This window comes from Lucilia cuprina, chromosome 5 (genome assembly GCF_022045245.1).
Source record: "Lucilia cuprina isolate Lc7/37 chromosome 5, ASM2204524v1, whole genome shotgun sequence".
In the NCBI taxonomy this organism is placed as follows: Eukaryota; Metazoa; Arthropoda; class Insecta; order Diptera; family Calliphoridae; genus Lucilia; species Lucilia cuprina.
The window spans coordinates 31,655,434-31,675,460 of record NC_060953.1 but is presented as its reverse complement, the minus strand read 5'-3'; the positions used below and the strand labels follow the sequence as shown (position 1 = coordinate 31,675,460).

The following is a 20,027-nucleotide window of genomic DNA, read 5'->3' as shown; positions in this document are numbered from 1 at the left end:
AATTGTTTTGTTTTCTCTGTATTTCATATTTTTACAACAAATAGATATCAACAAATTTCGATTTAACAAAAAAATGCTAGGTTCTATGAAATATAATTTTACATAGTTTTATTTAAAATTATTTTAAACCCACAATAGCAGAAGGTATATTTCTAATTGTAACGTCCAAAATATTGGTCTTTAAAGTATCGGTTGAGTATCAATTTCTGAGTCTGTCCATATAAAAAGATTACTTACATCTCTCTCATGTCCATAATTTAAGCTTTCCACTTTCAGATATTAAATATATACTTTTTAAAGTTGTTTCTTAGTCTTTATATATATGTATATATATCGCGATCATTCTCGAGGTCGTGGTATTTTAGTACATAAAGCAGTCCTTAAAAACCTGTATATTTGTTGTCAAAAATTTAAGATCTGAATACTAAATATACCTTCACAAAGAAATATTTGTTGGTGCATATTTTTATAATGATTTACGATAGCAAAGTAACGAAATTCGACATTAAAATGTTTTAATTGAACTAAAAGCTGTCTGAATTAATTGACCCTACCTGCATAAAAGGCCCCTTTCAGAAAATAATTTGTTTCAAAATTTAAGTGTAGAAACGCAATTCGACATAAATATAATCGGATAGGATCGGTCCATAATTGTCCTCTAGCCTGTTTAGATATAATCCTCCTCATTAAATATATAATTAAACACACTTGATCTTAATATAGATGTTCAAAATGACTTTTTTACCTTATTTATTATTGTAATGAAAATCTATGTGGCAATTTTTATTTACAAGTATGTTATTTAACGCTATACAATTAATTAATTACAAAATTTGTGTTTATAACGTATTTTTGATTTTAGTTTTATAATGTTTTTACAATTTGTTTTAAATAGCAACTGCACTATTTGTTAATGTGTTCAGGAGTAAAACGAAACTTTATTTTAAAAAATCTGTAACCAATTGACAACGTTACTGATCTTTTTCTTAATACAAAATTATTCAAAACTTATACACTAAGAGATGCTTTATAAGGGAATAGGGCTTCCATCGATATATTAATATAATTAAGAGTATTATGCAATTAAAGTTATTTGCTGAAGGAGGATTTGTATGGGTACTAGGATCGACCGTATCTCTAGAATCAAGAATTTGGAAGTGTTTGGCAAATTCCAAAAACATATTCTTACTCTACTCGGATCTACCATTCAGAAAAATAGTATCACTTCCATTTGCGTTTAATATGTCTCACTGTGTAAAACTCAACTGTTCAGTATATTTTCTTTCGTCAATATTTTTCCAATTGTTTTTGAAGAAATTGTTAATTTAACATATTTAATTAAATATTTATTATTTACTTAGAAATTTTGATCAAATTTGAGAATGTAAACTTGTTTTAATCTTCTTTAACATTTTCTTCAAATTCCATTATATGTACATACTAGATAAATAAAAAAACTGCAACAAAAATATATGTCTATAATAATAAAACAGTACTTTATTAATCAATTCAATAGAAAAGCGGAGTATTCTTTGTTTTTTCATACCACATATTATATTCAGTAAATTTCCACCACCTGGATAACAATCTTGCCGCGATGTGGTGGCTTTAGTGTTGGCTGTGGTTCTTTTGCATTGCAAATACACTCGGCATAAGCCCTTTGTATTTGGAAGACACTGAACTCAAAAGCCTTCATGACCAAAGGTTATCCCTCCTATCCTCAATTCCCAATTTTCCTATAAACAATCCCGTCTCCTCCCCATCCCCATCCCCCACTTGTAAGGTTAAGGTGGTTGGTAGCAGTGCCGAGAATCTGAATGGCTAATCAGTGGTTAAAGAAGATTAGTCGCTAACAGCTCCCCTCCGGTGCCACGACACGGGCCGGTTGTAAATCCTAGTCTAGTCCATGTACGCCGTCACTGCATGGATCGTCTCTTCCCTTACGTGCCTACTCGTGGGACCAACATATGGAAACTAACACAGAAAAAAAACGAAAACAAAAACAACGAAGAAAGGATGAGATTGGATCCTCATCCGAGGACGAACTTCTCGCCTCTAGTCAAGAGACGGTAGTGAGTCCTTCAGGTAGTGGGAATGAAAGACATAGCACTCTCCTACCCTCAAAAAGCCCGACAAATACTCCTCAATCCGACGCCAAGGCTGGCGACAATTCGAGGAAAAAAAGGCCAAAAAGGAAAAGTCAGAAAGACATCCTCAAAGCTAGATATACCAAGGCTGTTTTCATTCTCGACAAGATTGCCAAGAATGCTGCTAATGGTACACCTCATGAACGCGATGAAGATGATCGCGTCAAATATCAAGCTGTGGTGGATGAGTACCAAAAGTTTTTGGAGACCGCACCCAGCACATCCAAAATGGCTGCTGAAACCGAAAGGTCCAAGCGAAACCGCTCACAGGTTGAGGATGGTAAATCGCCAAAAAGGAGGAAGGTAATAGAAGGCAAAACCACTCCGGGACCTGTAGCCATCACGACAACTGCCAGAAGACCATTTAACGAAGTGGTGAAGGACCACCTCCTAATGGCTCTGGTTACTGAAAAAGATGGGGCCATCAACCCTGTAGTAACAGAATGGGGTACCATTGAGTCTAAATTAACTGAGCTCGTTATGGAACACTTGCTCACTAACAAAGACGACAAGGTACCCCGTTTTGACTCCAGTGAGATTCACCGGGGATACAGGGTGATCAAATGCCTGGACGAATTCTCAAAGGGGTTCCTCAACAAATGCATCACTAAGATTAGAGATGCATGGGTAGGTTTAAGCCTTAAACTAATCCCTGCTGAGGAAATTCCAATGAGACCTCGTGCAAGAGTTTGGTTACCAAAGATGAGCGCCGAAGCACCCAAGATGTTGGAATGCCTCAAACGGCAGAATCCCAACATACACATGAATGACTGGGCTATCATCCGCACAGAACAAGGCGAAGGGCACACATGTCTAATTCTCGCCATCACAGAAGCTGGCTCCGTTGAGCTGGAGAAGGTGGGCTTTAGGCTGTTCTTTGGGGTGAGGGGCGCCAAAGTAAAGGTGTTCCGGCCGACAAAATCGGGGAGTGAAGAGACGGATGAGATGGAAGCTGCCAACTCTCTGCTCACTGGCATGAAACTCTCCGAGCCACCTATTAAACCTGACAATGGCACTAAAGATAGTGCAAATTAATCTGAAGCACTCAAAGTGTGCTTCAGACAATCTACGGGTTCTCCTAGCCGAGGAAAACCTGGACATTTGCCTGGTTCAAGAACCCTGGGTCACGGACTCAGAAGTTAAAGGGTTCCCAGCATCTACATACAACATACTATATGCAAGAAGTAATGGTAGGCCACGATCATGTCTAATTGCTAAAAAATCGATTAACATTTTTCTTTGTACACAGCTTAGCTCAGAAGACCTAACAGTCGCAAAGGTCGAGCTACCGCACAACAGAAGCTTCATGATTGCCTCAAGCTATATGGCACACGAGAAGACAGCACCACCAGACGAAGTGAGCGATCTCCTGGCCGTAATTGAGACATCTGACGACATAATCCTAGGCTGTGATGCCAATGCAAGGCATACAATCTGGGGTAGCAGCGAAACTAATGAAAGGGGTGAGTCAATCTTCAATTTCATTAATACTAACAACCTAAACATATGTAACTCTGGCAACAAACCTACTTTCATTTTTCCAAGTACGGATAATTATAATGGGTGGGAGGAAGTACTGGACATTACACTCATTAGCGACAGATCTAAAATATCAGTTGATAGGTGGAGGGTATCCAATGAAAAATCTTTTTCAGATCACAATTGGATCCTCTTCGATATTATATTACAAAACTCGACGGAAAAAATGGTCTATAGGAACCCAAGAAGAACCGATTGGTTCAAATATAAAGGGATCCTTAGACATAAGCTCAAGAAAACTCCAGTGGTTGATGATTCAATCACTGGGCTTGAAAAGATAGAAGAACACTTTAGCAAAGTCTTAGGTAAGGCTTTCGAAGTCTCCTGTCCAATCACAAAGGCAAAGAAAAGCTTCCCTCCATGGTGGAATTCGGAACTATCTAAGCTACGTAAGGAAACACGTAGGGCCTTTAACACATGCTACAACAATAAATCGTGGCAGCCATACCGCGACAAACTAAAAGTTTATAAGAAAGCTATAGCACTCGCAAAAAGAACCTCATGGAGAAGTTTCTGCGAATCTATAGATAACACAAAGGATTCTGCTAGACTTAGCAAAATTCTTGCTAAAGGCCAATCTAATCCAACCTATATTAAGAGGAAGGACGACACTTGGTCAGAATCCTCGGCAGAATCTCTTGACATCCTACTGAATACTCACTTCCCTGGCTGCAAAGATGCTGTCAAGGAAATCTTCACTGACAGTAGGACTCTAACGGGAATCAATGAAAATATCATCTCTTATGATCTCATGGGCGATTGATAGTTTTTCCCCTTTCAAATCACCAGGGCCTGATGGCATTTTGCCAAAGATGTTACAAAGTGCAAAAGAATATATCATCCCCTGGCTTCATAGAATATACACGCTCAGCCTCTCTCTCAACCATGTTCCGGTAAACTGGAGAAAGGTTAAGGTCGTTTTTATTCCCAAAGCTGGCAAAAGGAGTCATGAAAATGCGAAGGACTTTCGTCCAATTAGTCTTTCATCTTTTCAACTCAAAACGCTGGAAAGACTCATCGACTCACATATTAGGCAACGGCTAGAGAGCTCATCACGGCTTTCAACCAGTCAACATGCCTACCTTAAAGGACGATCTACTGAGACAGCTCTACATGAGGTTGTAAGAGTTATAGAAAGATCCCTCGAATTCAAACAATACACTATGGGAGCCTTCTTAGACATAGAAGGTGCCTTCAATAACGTAAATACTTCTGCAATTCAACAAGCTCTCGCTAATCTGGATGTTGAAGAATATATCAGCAACTGGTTGGTAACTATGTTGAAATCTAGAATTATTACTGCAAGTCTTGGTAACAGCGTTAAGTCCAAACGAGTTGAACGAGGCACACCTCAGGGCGGTGTAATCTCTCCACTACTTTGGCTTATCGTTGTTAATACGATTCTTAAGGAACTGGACAACAGAGGGATAAAGGTCGTTGCCTATGCGGACGACGTTGTGATACTGGTATCAGGAATGTTCCCAGACGTGATTAGCGATATTATGTCTGGTGCTCTGGTGCTACTCAGTAATTGGGCCACAGACAGTGGTCTAGGAGTAAATCCAAGTAAGACAGAACTGGTACTATTCACAACAAAGACCAAGATTCCAAGCTTCAACCTGCCACGGTTAAAAAACCGCGAAATCCCCTTATCAAACAATGCCAAATATCTAGGAACTATTCTAGACTCCAAATTATCATGGAAACTCAACATCCAGCACAGAGTCAAGAAGGCAACGGTCGCCTACTATACCTGTCGTAAGATGTTTGGAATGAAATGGGGACTTAGTCCCAACATAGTTAAATGGATGTACACAGCCATAGTACGTCCTATTCTTACATACGGATCTCTTGTATGGTGGACTTCAACTAAGAAGAAGTTTGTTGTGGATCAACTATACAAAGTTCAGAGATCAGCATGCATTGGGATAACAGGTGCCATAAGAACTAGTCCTTCAGAAGCTCTGAACACTATATTGCATATCCTACCCATAGATCTGCACATAATGACCATATCTGCTTGTAGCGCAGTAAGACTTAACTCATCCGGAAGTTGGATATCAAGAACATATGGACACGCTAAGATTTTAAGCTTGCTACCTCCAATCTTGAACCAACCATCCGACTATATTACCCCACACACGGACTTTGATAGAGTCTTCAAAGTCAGAGTTCCTTCCAGGAGCGAGTGGTGTAGAGGTAATCTACCGAGCGAATATACCACCAGAATCTTTACAGATGGTTCTAAAATGAACTGCGGCGTTGGTTCTGGTGTCTTTTGTGAAGAAGCTGGGTAAGTATATCCCATCGTCTTCCCAACAACTGTAGTGTCTTTCAGGCTGAAATTTTTGCGATAATGTCAGCCTGTAGGGTGTTACATGACCTCAATATTCGCGGCAACATAGGAATCTTTGTCGATAGTCAAGCGGCACTTCTCTCACTAAACTCTTATACTACTACTTCCTTATTAGTCAGACAATGCAAGAAGGATCTGTCAATGCTGGGTCGGCTGTCTGACATTACCCTTGTTTGGGTCCCTGCGCATAGGGACTACTACGGTAATGAACAGGCAGATGAGCTTGCAAGAACGGGATCTGCTCTTGATATCTCCGACGCCGTTCCAGTAGCAACTCCGTTAAGTTATATCAAGAGCAATATCCTCAGATTCTTTCTTCAAAAAGCTGAAAACAGATGGAATAACCTAGACACATGTAAAGGGGCCAAGTTATTGTGGCCCTCCTTCAATGAGAAACGCACAAGACACCTTATAAATCGAAGTAGGCGGGACATATCGAGGCTGATAGCAGTAATAACAGGACACTGGGTAATAGGCAGACACGCAAGTCGGCTTGGGCTCCCTTTCAATGATCACTGTCGCAGTTGCAAAGACAGGGAAAAGGAAGAAACGGTCTTCCATCTCCTCTGTGAATGCCCTGCTCTGGCCGTAAAGAGAAACCGCTTCCTTGGCAATTACTTCATATCTAACCTTGGCGAGATATCTGTCTTTAGGCTTAATGATATCCTCAGATTTCTCACAGCTACGGGCTGGATCTAATACTACAAATTCAACATCTGACGAGTGGAGTGGTCCGGTCAAAACGGGGTCTCTTTGACTCTACTTGACAGTTCGCGTGTAGTGAACTACCACGTAAACCAACCAACCAAATTATTTATAATATGTTTTTGTTTTTATTGTATTTGTTCGTGCCTTAATTCTATTTCTTTTTAATAGAATTTAATATTAATATGTATGTATGTATGTATGTATGTATGTATGTATGTATGTATGTATGTATGTATGTATGTATGTATGTATGTAAGTATGAGAAATTTTCCAATATTATGTCACTCATACGCTACGAGTTCCAGAGAATACACTTTCGCACTCACAGTCAATGTCATTGTATTTTCCTGGCTCTTAAGTGAGTGATAATCACGCAGGATGTTATACGTATGTAAGTATTTATGTTTTTTTTTTGGTGTTAACTCCTGACATAATGTAGTTTGAGAGAATGTACATCCATAAGTTTATTTATGTCAGAATCTGTTACAGCATGATAATGTGTAACCACTTTCGAACAATGAAGATGTGTTTATTAAAGTAAAATGTATCAGCCTGAGATTTTTTGTACTTTTTTTCTTCGCATAAATCCGTACTTAAGTCGTATGTATGTATATTAATGCGTTACTTGTAATATAAAGAAAAAGGAGAAAAGTAACTATATTTAACTGAACCGAATCTTACACACCCTCCAAATTATGGAAATATTGTTTTTATTGAGAATTTTTGTTTAAAGCATAATATTTCTATTGACAAACTATGGGAATATTGTTTTTATTGAGAATTTTTGTTCAATGCTTAACATTGTTTTTCTCAGAAGTTGCTTTTAATCTTAATTATAAAAAAAATATTTTCCAAATACTTTAACGGCAATGATCAAATTTTTATCAGAAGATATTTATATACCTACACATGAACCTAAATATGTATATACATTTGTACATTAAATTTCACTCTTGTTAATTTTTTTCATTGTTTTAAGCTTCAGAAGACTAGACAAGTATTTAATTGAATATTTCAATTAAAATTTAGTTTGAGTGAAATATATTATATATGTAATGTAGGGTATTTATATATTGCGAACAAAAACACATTTTCTATAAAGGAAAAACGTATGTATAGCATACATACATATGTACATATCTCTCATTTACTACATGACTGACACAAATCAGAAACATCGTTTCTAGTAAAACGGATTAAAATCTTTTACGGTCTTCTACTATTTGATTTAAGTAAGTAATAGAGTTTAAGTTTTGACGTCTAAAACTTTAAACTTGTTTAAAAAATATAAATCTAATGAATAAGTTAAAAAGAGAAGAAATAAGTAAGTCTTAAGTAAAGAAGATATTTTACTTACGTGTAAATTAATTTATACCATAGCAAACATGATATATAAGCTTTTCCTTTGATATATTTTTATACCGGACACCACTACTTCCGAAGTATTTTACGATTGTGCATATATTTGCATTCTTAGTAAATATTTCTGGTATTCGTATGAGGACAAAGCATAATAACATACGCAATATAGTGGTGTAGGGTAAAAAACATAAATATATAGAGAAAACCGAGAATTTTTTTTAAAATTAGGGTGAAGACATCTCAACAGAAGAAGAAGATATTGATGTTAAGCATTTGCATATTTTCAAGATGACAGAAAGGACTTTCGCATTGCATAAAATATTTTTAAGTTGCTTCAAATAGGGCAAAAATGTTTTTAAAACTTCTGGACACGATATCTCAAAACCCCGATGTAATATAGAATCCGCCAGATTCTAGTTCAGCTTACCTCAATCTATTAGAAAAGCCAAACTTGGTATCAGGATTTTGACTTTTTCCACACTATGTCGACCTGTGTAATTGTTAAATTATACTTTAATTTCATTTCAGCACATAAAAATTCTGGCTCTGTCATACATATGTTATGTGATTTTGCATAAAATACTTTTAGTTAATAATTAAATTAGTTTAATTTTTAACATGACAATTTTAATATATTTTACACTGAATTTTGAGATCCATTTCAAAAAGTCTGCATATATTTTTTTCTAATATATTGTAGTGAAATCAAGATTTTCATCTTTAGGATGTATTCCATGAAGGAATTAGCCCATGGGATACTCCAAAACTTACGTGCATAAATTTCCTATATTAAAAATTGGCGTGTCCTTATAATAACTTCTATATATAGTATAGCCTTGATTCAATTTGTCTGTTTTACAGCTATTGCATTTTATTATAATCAAGAATATCAAAATTAGCACTAACATACAAAGTGTGGACAATATAAAATCGCATTTTTTCGGCGTGGTTGTTTTAATCATTATATACTTAATACATACATATAAACGTTTAAAACTTGTTCCAATAAAAATGATTGTTGGGTTATTGGCATTCTTAATACTCATTGATGTAAGTGATTTCCTCTTGCTTGACATCTTACGCACTCACGTACATATACACATGTTCAGTAAAATAAGAATAAATGTTGCAAATATTTTTCTATAATTTAATTAAAAACCGATACTGAATTAAAATTGAATTTACAACGCCTAGAAATTCAGCTGTTGGTTTTTATTTAAATGTTAACTATACCTAAAAATTTTTTATTTAATTTTGCACATTTAATTTAAGTTGAAAAAGTGAATTTAAAGTTCTTGTACATTTTAAAAGATAAAATAATTATTATTTTAGCGCTCATTAATAGCTTAAAACTATAAGAAGAGTTAGTTACTAGGAATAAAAATTACGTTTCTAAATTTTTTGAAGGTCAGTCTATTTTTTTAACTCTTAAAAATACGAGTTCGGCGATGAAATTGGACATAAACATATTTTATATAAACCGATATCTTCTTATTGATCCCTCAGGATCAGTTCAGAATTGACCCTACCTCCCATATAGGACCCCTTCAGAAAATGAAGGTAAGGTACCAAAAAGTCTCCTTTTATGGGTTGTCACATAATCCAGACTATACATACTAAATTTCACGTTTCTAAATTCAATATTATAAAAATTTCAAAAAGTACCTTATGAAGAACGAAAAAAAGTACCAAAAAGCCCCCTTTTATGGGTACCCATTTATTCCAGGCTATACATAATTAATTTCATGTTTCTAATTTCAATATTAAAGAAATTTCAAAAAGTACCTTTTGTAGAACGAAAAAGTACCAAAAAGTTACCTTTTATGGGTTCTTATCTAATTCCGAATCTACGTGCTAAATTTCATGTCCCTTGGTCCAATATTATAGAATATTCCAAAAGTACCTTTTGAAATTCTCACCAAATTCAGACGCTACATAAAAAGTACATTTTAAAAACAAAAAAGTTCCCTTTTATGATTTCTATGTTAAGCCAGGCTCCACATGATTCTAGCTCTAACTGTTTCCATATATACAAATATTTGTACCTTATTCATATGGAAGGTGCCAGTGCTCCCTAATGCTAGTCCGCCCATTTTTCTTCCAAATGTGGATGTTAAAGTTCTTCGTACAAAATTTGATTATAGCTCCAATTGTTTCCTAGAAAAACGAATTTATTAATTTTATTACACAAATGTAGACATGGATGTTAAAGTTGTTCGTGCAAAATTTTGACATTAATAGTCTATATATATATAAAATTCTAACGTTACTGACCGACTGACTGACTGATTGACTGATTCATCATCGCACAGCCTAAACGGTTAAAGCTAATGAGCTGAAATTTGGACAGGGGGTTGGTCTCCCACCAAATAGATCCACTAAGACAGGATTTTTAGAAATTCGAATGTTTAGGGGGTAAAAAAGGTTAAAAATGGGTAAAATCGGTAACCTCATATCTCCTAAACTAGAAAAGATACAAAAATAGTTTAAGCGGACAGGTGTCTGGTACTTTTTTCAATTTCGGCCCCTTTAGGGAATAAACGGGTAAAAACTGCATTTTAGTACTTTTTTTGCACCCCATGTATCTTTTAAACCAGTGAACATTCAAACAATATTTTTGAATCCTTCATAACTTGACGAAAAAATAAAAATATAAATTTAGTACTTTTTGGTTATTCGGATGTTTAAGGGGTGAAAATTGTACCTATTTTTGGTACTTTTTTCATAAAACATTGATTTTGGTTTATTAACTTATAAATATAAATACGTAATAACGGGCTCCCACTACGATGTTGCAACATTTTGGAATAGAATTTTTATTTCGTTAATGGGTAGAAAAAAAGTACCAAAAGGGGTAAAAACTGGAAATTTGATTTTATTCAAACACAAGGATCCAATTTAGATAAAATTTTTAGATTTAGAAACACTAAATATGCTAATGAGGTGTTATTTGGAAACCCGGTACCAAGTGATATTTTTTGGTACTTTTTCATTCTCCATTTGGTAGTTTTCTTTGACATTGAAATCGAAACATGAAATTAATAATAAAGAGACTTTTCGGTACTTTTTCGTTCTACAAAAGGTACTTTTTGAGTTTTCTATAAAATTTAACCTAGAAAAATAAAATTAAGCATGTAGAGACCGGAGTAAATGAGAATCTATAAAAGGGGACTTTTTGGTACATTTTCGTTCTTCAAAAGGTACTTTTTGAATTTCCTATAATATTGAACCTAGAAACATGGAATTAAGTATGTAGAGGATGGATTAAGTGAGAACCTATATAAGGGGACTTTTGGTACTTTTTCGTTCTTCAAAAGGTACTTTTTGGATTTTTGTATAATATTGAACCTAGAAACATGAAATTAAGCATGTAGAGCCCGGAGTAAATAAGAATCTATAAAAGGGGACTTTTTGGTACTTTTTCGTTCTTCAAAAGGTACTTTTTGAATTTCCTATAATATTGAACCTAGAAACATGAAATTAAGTATGTAGAGCCCGGAGTAAATGAGAATCTATAAAAGGGGACTTTTTGGTACTTTTTCGTTCTTCAAAAGGTACTTTTTGAATTTACTATAATATTGAACCTAATAACATGAAATTAAGTATGTAGAGGATGGATTAAGTGAGAACCTATAAAAGGGGACTTTTGGTACTTTTTCGTTCTTCAAAAGGTACTTTTTGGATTTTTGTATAATATTGAACCTAGAAACATGAAATTAAGCATGTAGAGCCCGGAGTAAATGAGAATCTATAAAAGGAGACTTTTTGGTACTGTTTCGTTCTACAAAAGGTACTTTTTGAGTTTTCTATAAAATTTAACCTAGAAACATGAAATTAAGCATGTAGAGCCCGGAGTAAATGAGAATCTATAAAATAATAAATAAAAGGGGACTTTTCGTTCTTCAAAAGGTACTTTTTGGATTTTTGTATAATATTGAACCTAGAAACGTGAAATTAAGCACGTAGAGCCCGGATTAAGTGAGGACCTATAAAAGGGGACTTTTTGGTATTTTCCGTCCTTTAAAAGGTGCATTTTGAATTTTCAATAATATTGAACCTAGAAACATGAAATTAAGCGTTTAGAGCCTATTTTTAAGTGAGAACCTATAAAAGGGCACTTTTTGGTACTTTTTCGTTCTTCGAAAGGTACTTTTTGTGTTTTTTTATAATATTGATCCTAGAAACATGAAATTAAGCATGTGGAGTCCGGAGTTAATTAGAATCTATAAAAGCAATCAGGGACTTGAGTGAATGAAAATTTAAACTGGAATATTTTTGAATTTTCTATAATATTGAACATGAAATTATAATATTAACATGAAATTAAATAAAATAGGTCCTTTGGTACTTTTTCGTACTTCACTGGTACTGGTACTTTTAGAGCTTTCTAAAATATTGAATATACAAACATAAAAAAAACAAGTAGGAAAGTATAGTCGGGCATGGCCGACCATATAATACCCTACACCATGAGTATATTTTTACAATTTTTACTTTAATAAAATTTTTATTTTTTTTGTAAAGAAACTTTTATGTTGAATATTACCATAATTCCAAAATATTTAAGCCATTTATGGACTTTTTGGTACTTTTTCGTTCTTCAAAAGGTACTTTTTGAATTTCCTATAATATTGAACCTAGAAACATGAAATTAAGTATGTAGAGGATGGATTAAGTGAAACCCTATATAAGGGGACTTTTGGTACTTTTTCGTTCTTCAAAAGGTACTTTTTGGATTTTTGTATAATAATGAACCTAGAAACATGAAATTAAGCATGTAGAGTCCGGAGTAAATAAGAATCTATAAAAGGAGACTTTTTGGTACTGTTTCGTTCTACAAAAGGTACTTTTTGAGTTTTCTATAAAATTTAACCTAGAAACATGAAATTAAGCATGTAGAGCCCGGATTAAGTGAGAACCTATAAAAGGGCACTTTTTGGTACATTTTCGTTCTTCAAAAGGTACTTTTTGTGTTTTTTTATAATATTGATCCTAGAAACATGAAATTGAGCATGTGGAGCCCGGAGTTAATTAGAATCTATAAAAGCAATCAGGGACTTGAGTGAATGAAAATTTAAACTGGAATATTTTCTGGTACTTTTTGAATTTTCTATAATATTGAACTTAGGAACATGAAATTAAATAAAATAGGTCCTTTGGTACTTTTTCGTACTTCACTGGTACTTTTAGAGCTTTCTAAAATATTGAATATATAAACATAAAATTAAACACGCAGTATCCCAATTGAACGAAAATTGAAAAAGCATACTCTGGGACTTTTTTGTTCTTTTACTAATACTTTTCGAATTTTCTATAATATTGAACCTAAAAACATTAAATTGGACATGTAGCTTCCTGATTGTATAAAAATCCTTTTGGTTTCTGGTTGAAAATTAAACATGCGTCATCCTGATTTAATGAAAATATATAAAAAGGCACTGTCTGGTGCTTTTTCGTTCTTCAACTGTTTTTTCTAATTTTCTGTAATATTGAGACTAGAATCATAAAATCAAACTTAAAGAGTTCTCTAAAAGGGGAATTTTTGATATTGCAGATATATATACATTTACAATAATGATATTCATTTTATTCTATTACGATGAGGGTAGCGAAGCACACTGGGTATAGCTAGTTTTTAAGATAAACTTTTTAAATTTTTGTATTTAATTCATATGGGAGGTGCCAAGCCCCGATTTGAATAAAGTTTTACGGCAATAAGTCTTAGGCATTAATATATTTTCGTTAATTATTTTATAAAATAACATTGAATATTTGTGTTATTCAATCTGATCCCGCCTTCCTAATCGGTTATTTAGTTAATTAAAATGAAAATACAAACATTGCTCTTAGATAAGGAATGTGATAATTCACGCAACATTTGAAATTGTGATTAAAATGTATCTGTCAATAAATTAATAAATATAACATATAATTGTATAACCATTATAATTCTTTAAATATGTGATTTGACACATTTTTGTACTAATCCTTGCAAATAAAAAAAATGTTTTTAACTAAAACTAACTAAAAGTATTTATTGCAACATTAAAGCACCTAATATAGAGAATAAACAAAAAATACCCCACCAAGAGTATTGACTGTCCTTAATGTATATTTCAAAGTCAAATAATTCATTAAGAAGAAGCTGATATACACACTCACGCCCATACTCTTCAAATTAAATGAAATGAAATGAGCGAATAAACAATTGAATGTTTGTTCACAGGTCAGACAGTTTTTCTGTTCACAGGCAATGTTGTTATACTGACTAACGGACAAATCAATTTATTTACTCGTTGTCTATTTTTATTACTTTTATCTTTTATATCATCTTTCGCGTACTTCATTTTTTGTTTGCCATTTAGAAAATTGGACAGCAGTTTAGTTGGGCAAGATGTTAGTTTGTAAGCAAACAAATATTTGTGTTATAAAAGTTAAACGAAATTTCAACAAAAGTTATAAAGATACAGATACGAATACGAATACGAATAGAGAAATAATGAGCAAAAAGTATTTAAATTAAATTAATATTACTCTATAAAGAATTTCGATTATAGGGCAATTGCAAATTAATATATTAAATATAAATTAATGTGCAAAACTTTTTAAATATGGTAAATGTGCGCCACACGTATGAGATATGGTTTGGCAAACAAAGAAAAACCAACTATTTAACAGTAAAGTTACAATATATTTTCTACAAAATTCAATAATTTTATAATAATTTTTCTTCCTTTATTAATTCATTAAATATTTTTTTCAACAAAATAAATTGAATGTAAACAAAATAGTGAACCCATTTAAGTAAGCGATGAACCCATTTCAAACGATCATTTCTCAAATAGTTGCATTAATTACAAAAAATAATAACAAAAACTTTGTTTGAATGATTTTATAAAGATATGGTTAGACTCATTTCGGAAGTAGTAAATATGGATAATTATGCATAATACTCAGTGAATACTAACTTCACTAGTTAACTCTTTTTCAAAATTCATATACACTGCGAATCACTTAAATAAGAAATTAAATTTTGTCAATTTTAAACGAAATTATCTTGTAAACTGAATATTGGATTATTATTTTAAAAAAATAATAATAACTTACACTTATGTCTAAGTTGGAGAATTTTTTATTATTAGATACATAGTCTCTTAATATCCTCTTGTACTATGCTAAAATCGTTTTTTGTGGGATGTGGCATCCAACACCAAAACTCCGCCTTCTTTGGTGTCCTTATAATGAAAATGTATTTTGTCCTTAAAAAAATGTATTTTGTCCTTGTACATCCTTTCATATTTTAATATTTCATCCAAAGAAAAGATATAACATTTTGGTATGGTAAGACGCTTTCAACGGTATATCATTTTTTTGTTTAGTTTTTTTTTTTTGTAAATTTTTCAGATTTTTTACATATTAACAAATTTTATTTGAATTTATCGAAGCCTATGTAAGGTTTCTGGAGGAAACCTTACAAGCAAAAGTTGAGGGTATAATGATTTTGCATTCCGTTTGCAACATGCAACACTGAAATATTGGTCACATAACATATGTATATTATGTCTCCTTATTAAATTCTCAGAAGATCTAGCCCTTCGTCCGTCTGTCTGTTGTAATGGAAAAAGCTAGAAGTTGAAATTTTCACACAAATAATCTCTATTAACAAGATTTGTTAAGTATTGAAAATGGGCAATATTGGTCAACATTTAGCTTTAACGTGCATGACTGTTTTATAAGTTCGATTATAGCGATAAAATTCGACATACATTGACCCTTTCGCACATATAAGGTCCCTTCCTTCCCATTACAGAAAATATGAAAAAAGCAATAAGTTTTACGCTAGTCAAATCCTCTCTACCAAATTTTATGCAAATCGGTCTAAAATTGACTCTAGCCATCATATGAGGTCTTCTACAGAAAATGACTATAATGCCTATTACTGGCTTAAAAAGAAGAAATTTTACATAAGTAAATTTCAGCCGAACAAAAATCTCTTAACTAAATTTTATGTAGACCGGTCCATAATTGACCTTACCCAAAATTACAAATTTACTTTACTGTACAATTATAAAATCAGATATAAGAATCTGTTATAGGAACGAAAATCTTTTTATAAAAAAGATTATACTTCCGAATCATTCCGAATTTAATGAGGATTGAATTACAACTGTCCCTAGCCTCTAGACATAAGTTCCCTTCAGAAAACCTTTTCAATAAAATTTTACGACAATCAGTCCATGATTGACTATACAGTATTGGCATATGTTTACGGTTTCAAAATTTAACAAAAATATTGTTTAAAAATAACTATTTTATAAATATTATATTTTATTCATAACTGCTTGGTTAATAATCGACTTAAGATTTATTCCAAATATGAACCTGGTGTTTATAGGGGAGCATTACAGCATACGGTTTGATACTGAATCGACATAGCCGAATATAACACTATCACTTGTTTTCACTTGATCCTGCTCATCAAATATGGACGTAGAAGCAAATATTTTGAGAAATGACATTTTAGAATAAACAAAATTTTTAATTTCGGTCGGAACATAAGCAACATCCAATTTGGTGCCTCCCTAATGTACATAAGTATTTTTAACTTTATATAAGCAAAAGTCAGACAAATATTATTGTTAGTAAACCACCAAATGCTTTAACTTTAAACCACAAATGCTGTTTTATATTTATCAAAATACATAATAAAAAGTTTTGAAGTTTGATAAGGGTTTTATTGTAGAAATTTGGTAACTGACATTTAATAAAAACATACATACAAACAACCATAAAACATTTAACCTTTCTACACCATTTAACTACTTTTTACGAAAACACTATGAGTTATTAAATTATTGACATCATCTTGAAGTTTTTTTTTGTGTAGATAACTAGAAAAAGAAATCATTAGATTATTAAACTTTATGTCACGTATGATATATTATAATTACAACTCTATATATATTGCACTCTGAATGGAAGAAAATAATTTTACAATATCTTTACCCTTCTGTAGGGGTATAAATGTCCAAAATAGGTATGGAAATGCACATATTTAAGTGAAACTCCATTAAAGCATTATAAACAAATTATTTCACATTCATGTACCTATTTATTTTACATGATACTATTTTGTTAAAAACAAAATGGTTTGATTGTAATTTCTTTGTTGGATTTTATGGTCAATTTGTTATACGATTTTTGGTAAAATCAATTTTAAATTCACTCTAAACAAATTGTTATTGCTGATTCTGAACACGTCTTAAACTATTTTTAACCCAATCTATTTTTTTATATTCCATTTTAAATGGTTATAAATCCTTAAAACTTCCTAAAACACTAGAAAGTTGTTAATATTTATATATTAACTAAAAAATAAAACAGAAACGTGATTATATGTACATACACACACACATACATATGTATGTATGTAATGACCAGTGTTTTTTATATCTGAACACTCAAAAACACTGAATGAAAAAATACTTGAGTTTGTATTTTGTTACACAAGATAAAGGTTTCCTTAAAAAACAAAAAAGAAATATATTTATTTAATCAATGATTTCCTTGAAATATTCATACCGAATTCCTTCATCGCTGTTGCCAGGGGATACTTACTTGTTCTTTAAAAAAAGTACAAATAATGAAAAATTTATTTATGCCTTTTCTATGAAAAATGTTTATTTATGGGATAAATTTGATTTTTCTATTTTGTTTCCTTTCTTATTTTCTGATTTTTAAGAACATTACATCCTTAAGGCAAACATTCCAATGGTTCTTAAAAGTTACGGGACAATAGTAAAAAAAACATTTTTTCAAGAATTATGTAAAAACACATTTTTTAAAGGAATTTTGAAATCGATATTGTTTAAATTTAACAAAAGGGTTTATCCAAAGGTGTTAACAAAATGTCAAAAAATCGTTAACAAAATAAATTAAGTTAATTTTTCACTAGAAGGGTCACAGCAACAAATTAAAAAGTTTTATTTTAAACAAGTAGGAATGTTATATTTGACCATGCCGAATCTTATATACCCACCATCAAATCATCGCCTAAAAGGAATGCTTTCTTATAAATAAACTTTGAAATTCCGTCCGTTATTTTCTATATTTTCACATTAATGTCAAAATTCTTCATGTAAAAGCTCTAATAGTTACTCAACTATACGAATTTTTCTATTTATTTCATATGGGAGGTGCCGCTCCCCTCATTGATAGACCACCAATTTATTAACCAAAATGTTACATGGACGTTAAAGTTCTTCTTGCAATTTTTTATTTTTGTTATATTATCTCAGATAACTGCTTTAAAAGCACTCAAGCACTAAGGATCGAATCTTGTAAGAAGTACTTTTTGAAACAAAATTTTTCATAAGGTAATGAATGCCGATTTGTATATTTTTACTTTTATTTGTTATATATTGATTAAAACACGGAGTTTAAATTTATTCTCCTATACGAGAAGGGATGAAATTATACTTTTTATAAGTACTTTCCACGAAGAAAAAATTTATTTTACTTTTGGTACTTTTTCGTTTATTAAATAACATTTTCTTATTGCATGTTCAATAATATGAATCCAAAACACATGAATATGAAACATACACAATTCTTATTAAATAATATTTTTAAGAGCGACATTTTAGTACTTTTTATCTCTTAAATTGTACTTTTTGAATTTTCTTTTATAATAAACCTACACAAATGTTTCAATAACATCCGTTCTCAATGTATGTATATTAGACCGACTCTTTTGGTATGGAAAGCAAAAACGTGTTTTTGTTACCATTTGTTTTATTTTGAAACAAAATATCCAATATGGGATATCGTTTGGATGGGATTTTAAAGCCGCGTGATGTATTATTCATTAATAACCGTCTGCTCATAATTGTCATATACAAAAATATTTAAAATTGTTAGGTTTTTGACTAATAAAAATGAAATATGTGCACAATTTTGCAAACTTTGAGCAGCATTAGACTTGACTTCAAAACAACCTTTCAAATGATACCATATACAAGATATAACAAGTAGTCCGACTTTCATATACAGGAAATTACTCTTTCACATCTACGAGTGTCGTGTGAATTTGACTCTCTTGTGAGAAATTTAAACTTGTCAAAACACTCAAAAGTCTAACTTACTTTTTTGGCCACTTTTAAGAATTGTACGCCAAATTACGGTTGTGCACAAAAAATCTGTAATATTTTAAAATAATTTTATCTCACTTTTCACAAAAAATTTTGTTTAATTTTCTTAAACTAGAAAAAAAATATTTTTTTCTAATTATTTACATTTTATTTTTGTTGTTGTTGAATTTTAATTTACAAACAGAGTTTCAATTTTTGGTATTGAATATTCGAACAAATTTGAACTTTTTTATAAAACTCTGTGTGTTAAGAATGCACCAATACATATACATTTTTGTTACTAACTCATATTTGGAGTTAGGTACTCTTTCACTAACACATGCTTAGAGTTAGGTATTGCTGTCATAGAGTCGGACTACTTGTTATACTTTGACCACATATTTTATGTTTTATTTAAGAAAAACTGTAAAATTTTAAAAATAACTAAAAAGGGCTATTGATGGACTAGAAATATTGTGGGAACCATTATAAAACATAACAAAGATTATTTGAAGTAATATTTATTGAATTTAACATGAAAAATCGTGTCCCCATACGTTTTTTGTTGAAAACTGTCCAGCTTACGAATGGGCAAAACATATAACCGAAAATACTTTGGATAACATATCGTCAATATTAGACTAGCTGGATCAAATGATAATAAGGTCCTTTTTGAGGTTTTTATGATATTTTCAATATTTCTTTCAAAGAAAAGATATAAAATTTTGGTATCATAAGAAAGGTAATCGACATTTTCTAATTTTTCGTTAATTTTTTTTATATTAA

The 20,027-nt window shown here is 31.9% G+C and overlaps 1 protein-coding gene across 2 annotated transcripts; it reads left to right on the top strand.

The window, feature by feature from the left end:
• The first annotated feature begins 1,573 nt into the window (after positions 1 to 1,573).
• Positions 1,574 to 4,370, top strand: LOC124420139. Of its 2 annotated transcripts, none has more exons than XM_046952166.1 (2): positions 1,574 to 3,331; positions 3,397 to 4,370. In XM_046952166.1, the coding sequence occupies exon 1, from the start codon at positions 1,968 to 1,970 to the stop codon at positions 3,180 to 3,182; it is 1,215 nt and encodes a 404-aa protein (XP_046808122.1). In that variant the 5' UTR covers positions 1,574 to 1,967; the 3' UTR covers positions 3,183 to 3,331; positions 3,397 to 4,370. The 2 variants fall into 2 exon arrangements, with proteins under 2 accessions (XP_046808122.1, XP_046808121.1); XM_046952165.1 differs by having other exon boundaries at positions 1,574 to 3,337.
• Positions 4,371 to 20,027: the final 15,657 nt, after the last annotated feature.